At 43.1% G+C, this 5,072-nt stretch overlaps 1 protein-coding gene across 4 annotated transcripts in view; it reads left to right on the top strand.

Annotated features, from left to right (window-relative positions):
- Positions 1–3,856, top strand: part of whamm (WASP homolog associated with actin, golgi membranes and microtubules) — a 20,441-nt gene extending 16,585 nt beyond the window's left edge. For all 4 annotated transcript variants that reach the window (XM_030377817.1, XM_030377815.1, XM_030377819.1 and 1 more), the window contains 2 exons: positions 797–942; positions 1,308–3,856. In XM_030377817.1, coding sequence (XP_030233677.1) covers positions 797–942; positions 1,308–1,463 — 302 coding nt within the window. In that variant the 3' untranslated portion in view covers positions 1,464–3,856. The remainder of the gene's footprint in view (positions 1–796; positions 943–1,307) is intronic.
- Positions 3,857–5,072: the final 1,216 nt, after the last annotated feature.

The raw sequence follows: 5,072 nt of genomic DNA on the forward strand, positions 1-5,072 counted from the left end.
GTTGCTTGAGATTTTGAAACAAACTTTTATTTTAAGATCATTCTCTGCTCTAATGTTTGATTCTATCCACCAGACCAGCTACATCTTTAACCGCTGGCTCTCAACAGCTTGAAAAGCATCTTGGAAGGCTTTACACTTCATTCATCAATAATGCATTTCTGTCAGATCGTGTTAGCTCTGCTTAGCCAGCGGCCTGCAATGGACGCATCTGAACTGGACTAGATTTCTACTTTCATCAGTACTACTTATTATTTAGTAGTAACCCCATAGTAGCACTGTTTACTAGTACTATTTACTAGGTCCTCAGTACTGCTGGTATCACTACTAGTTATACTGTTTACTAGGACTATTTATTAAGTCAAATATTTATAGTTTTCTTTTATCACAGACATATATGTTGGTAGATGTTATTTTCTTTACCTTGACATGTTTCGACGGATATACTTCCAAGACAAAAAAAGCAACTTCATATATGAAATACCATGTCAATCATGCAATGAATCCTACATTGGGTAGACGGGAAGGAGTTTTATCAAATGAGAAAAGGAGACAGCTCAGAGACAAACAAGAGCAATAAAGAAAAAAAAGTATCAATATTTTATATATATAAGTCTACAGGTAGAGGTCTACAGGTAGAGGTCTACAGGTAGAGGTCTGGAGGTAGAGGTCTACAGGTAGAGGTTTACAAGGCTACAGGTCCACAGGTAGAGGTCTTGAGGTAGATGTCCACCTGGAGGCCTACAGAGGTCTGCTCTGGCCGAGGACCTTCTGGTCTCACTCCCTGTCTTCCCCCCAGGGTCCATGGACGAGGTGCTGGCCTCGCTGCAGAGGGGCCAGATCCGGCTCCGCAGGGCTCCGGCCCCAGCAGGGGCCGCGGCGCCAGCAGGGGACCCCAGGGACGGCCTGATGACAGCCATTCGCCAGGGGGTCGCCCTGAAGAAGGTATGTAGAGGAGACCCCCCCCCCCCCCCCCACTGCTTATCATGGGCCGGTGTGCCCTCCCTCCGGCAACACATTCAAAATAACATCAGAATCTTGTTCGAACCATCGCTTCGACTATAGCTACAACTTATGCCACTAGAGGCTGCTAGCGGGAAACTTATATAGGGCAGGCTTAAGACCGTTATTTGTTAACACCATCTCCATCACAAAGAAAGCCTTTAAAGGGTTGGGTTAAGTTAGAATTTTAATGTGTGTGTGTGTGTGTGTGTGTGTGTGTGTGTGTGTGTGTGTGTGTGTGTGTGTGTGTGTGTGTGTGTGTGTGTGTGTGTGTGTGTGTGTGTGTGTGTGTGTGTGTGTGTGTGTAGGTGGTTGCCGTGCGCTGCGACGTGCTTGACGACAGCCGGGGCTCGGAGCTGGAGCGCAGCATCAAGGCGGCCATGAGGAGGATGAAGAAGGTTTCAGCCGACAGCGACGAGGACTCAGATGAAGATGAGATCCACAGCTCTGAGTGGGACAGCTGAGGACGCATACATGTGTGAAGATATGCACATATTATATACATATATATATGACTTTAGGCTTCCAGTCCTACCAAATGCCAAGAGGTGACTCTAAACGTTTGTCTTTAGCGGCGGCCGTAGCGTCTGATGAACTGAATGTTAAAGGCCTATGGAGTCTCCTGTAGTTATAATATTACAGTTTTGGTGTCTGGATGCACAGCCAATCTCCAGACTTGTGGTGGCCGCCCCATGCATTATTAGCACTACTTTGACCAGTTTTATTTTTATTATTTAAATTTCAATTGATTATTACTACCATCCTAGCCTTATAGTCCAGATGATGACTTTATTATTTTCCAAAGCAATTTATCATGCAACTTCTGGGCTTTTTAACAGTGTTATGCCATAAGGAGGGATAATGAGGAATTTAGAATAATTTGAAGAATGCCTTGTTCATTTAAACATGTATGGAGGTTTTCTTCATAAAGTTGTATTCCTAATGCCAGGAAAAACTCCAAACTAGATTTTGCCATGTGGTTCCTATCCTGAGACTAACAATTAGTTTGAAAGGCCACAGACTCACCTTTTAGACCGAATGGCATTGTTGTCCTAAAACAATAATCTACTAAAGAATATAAGATTTAATTTCCCCCAGGGCAATTTAACTTTCAGTCAGAAGAAACATATGAATAGAACATTCATAATCCCCTGAAGATTAAGTATTAATAGAGTGCCAAAAATGATAAGACACACACACACACACAATGGTAATGGTAATTGTGTGTGTGTGTGTGTGTGTGTGTGTGTGTGTGTGTGTGTGTGTGGTGTGTGTGTGTGTGTGTGTGTGTGTGTGTGTGTGTGTGTGTGTGTGTGTGTGTGTGTGTGTGTGTGTGTGTCAATGCACTGTATTTTTGTCTTATGCTATGCATTTGTGCTCGTATGCACGTATATTATTACCAGTATCACGATTGTTTGTGTAAAAATGAAATCACTGAATACGTAAATTATAAACGCAACCAAACAACTTTTAGCACACTATTATGTGCAACCAAACAGCAGCTGTTCATACCTATATTTTATAGTCAGTCAGAATATAAATTCTCATTCTTGAGTGCAGTGGCGGTTTTAGCAAATTGGGGCCCTAGGCGAAGATATGAATGGGGCCCGATATGTCCTTTACCTGCCAATGGTGGATTGGCAAGTAAAGCTAACCTACATGGAAGTAAAGGTTGGAGATGAGAAAAAATACCTTCCCCTTTAAACCCTGCATACACTTCTTTACTCCAAAATGAAGATGGGAAGCAGAGAACACACAAAGTGTAGCACTACAATGGAACCCAAAATGCCAGGAAAATTAGCACCGTTTATGCTTTTTTTTTTTATGCCAGCAAGACAAACAGTCAAATACTTACCAAAACATCACAAACAGCCATATACACAAAAATTGCTAAGATGAATAATTTACTTTGTATGGGTGAGTGAGGTTGCAATTTGCACAATTACACATACACATACACATACACATACACATACATGTATATATATCCTCAGCTAGCTGCTGCTGTAGTGGCATGTTCAACGCTTTGGACGTTGTTGTTCCTGTCTGTATCCCCAACAGTAGCCCTAAAAAGTGTGTCTTCTTTGGCAGCGTAGCCAAAAACCTACCGGCGTCTTTTAGCTTTTTTCTTTTATTTGAGCCGCTTGGTGAACTTTATTTCCTAACCCTTAATTTTATTTTCCCGTGTAGACTCGTCTTGCTTTGTCTCTGTTTGTGTATTACATAATATATATTTATGATATTTTTTCTTCGAGGTTGGTTGGGGCTTGGGGCCCCCTGCTTGGTAAGACCGCCACTGCTTGAGTGCCAAAACAAATGAACCTGCCTGTTAAAAACGGATGTTTGGTCATTTTTAGGGTGGGGGTATCTCCCGGTACATCATAGTAGCACTGTTGGGGTGTACCTCCAGACTCTAGGTACTTCACTGTTTGGGGGATATCTCCAGAGTCCAGGTACTTCACTGTTTAGGGGTATCTCTAGACTCCAGGTACTTCACTGTTTGGGGGGTATCCACTGGAACATTCAAGTGACCTGGGCCTCTCCAGCAGAGCGGCCTGGATACTGGGGTCTCAGATTTTGAAGGCCCAAAAGCTTTTACGTTTGTTTTCAAGCTGCAGCTCATCTGATTGACCCTTCAGGTAAAATACAATGAAACATGGATGGCCCCTCACTGCTGTTGGTTTTGCATTAGCTGGACTCAGTCAGCTATAAAGTGCCTTGTTGATCATGCTGCTCAAGATTAAACAGTTTGCAGCTAAAGAGCCATTCCCTTTCGCCTTTACCTTTGTTTAATGTTTCCACATTTGAATAGGCGATGACTAATGAACATTGTCGATTAAACGCTTTACCAAGCATTCATTTGACTAACTGTCCCCCCCCCCCCTCCCAATGCACCCAGCAGCTCTCTGACATTACCGTCAAATAACCCTAACCTCACTCAGATAGCTGAGTCCATGTGGATCCTTTTCTCTTAGAAACACTATTCAACAACGCCGCTGGTGGTGTTCATTTGGTGTTAGCGATGATGGCCACTTTGTTTTGGCTAATGGCTTGTCCCCGCGGTGACGACACAGCAGAGAGGGTGGAGGAGAGGAGAGGGAGACTCGTATCAGACGCAGGGTGATCCCCCACCACGAGCCATACCTGTGTCTGTGGGAGATTCCGGGAGCCAGTGTTTCTATGGCAACGGGATATCAGCGGCGCTGGCCCACACTGAGTATCCTGGCTCTCTTTTAATGATGTTACACTAAACCGCCCACTCAACAGTCATCATACACTCATCTGAAACAAGGAGGAAGTGTGGGAAGGAGTCTTGATGAACATTTACACACCAGGTTTATGGCCCAGCCTTACCAGTCTTGATAAAATCTGTTTGAACTCAGACAAACAGAATGAAAACTGTCCATGACAAAGACAGCTAGGAGTATCCCTGAGTGACACTAGATTTATATATAAATAGATCTATATATAGATCTATATCTATACATTCCACCAGCCACGCATCTCTGTGGCTAAATTAGTGCGTGGGATAGGTTACCAAGGCAACGTGTCCTCTGGTCCACCACTGCATCCATCTCCACGACCATGGAGGGAGTGGAGCTCAGGCATCCTCTGACTCGATGTCTCTTGATTCGGGAGGAAAGTATTCCTGTTTGTCAAAAACCTGCAGTTTCCCGATAAATACTTTTTAAGAGCTATCGTTAGGATGGATGTACAATCCTTATCCCACGTTTACCCATGGATTGGTATTCATGTCTTTAGATATATAATTGTGCTGCCCTTGAATGCAGATAGTCAGTCACAAAATGTTGACAAAAAACTCTGCGCTCCAAAGGTATACGATGAGGATGAGATATGCACTATGGATGATTAAGCGAAGTACATAGTCATTAAACTATAACTGGAATAAAATCATTATGAATAATAAGTGCAGTATTTTACACCTTATGACTTGTTCAATTAAATAGATGTGTAATATCGAAACATCCATATATATTGAATACAGCCTAGTACTGTAGAGACCTCGGCCCTCACACACAAGTTGAAGTGAAAGAAAGACACAGACCCCCCAA

The sequence above is a fragment of the Gadus morhua genome, chromosome 14 (genome assembly GCF_902167405.1).
Source record: "Gadus morhua chromosome 14, gadMor3.0, whole genome shotgun sequence".
NCBI classification, from domain to species: Eukaryota; Metazoa; Chordata; class Actinopteri; order Gadiformes; family Gadidae; genus Gadus; species Gadus morhua.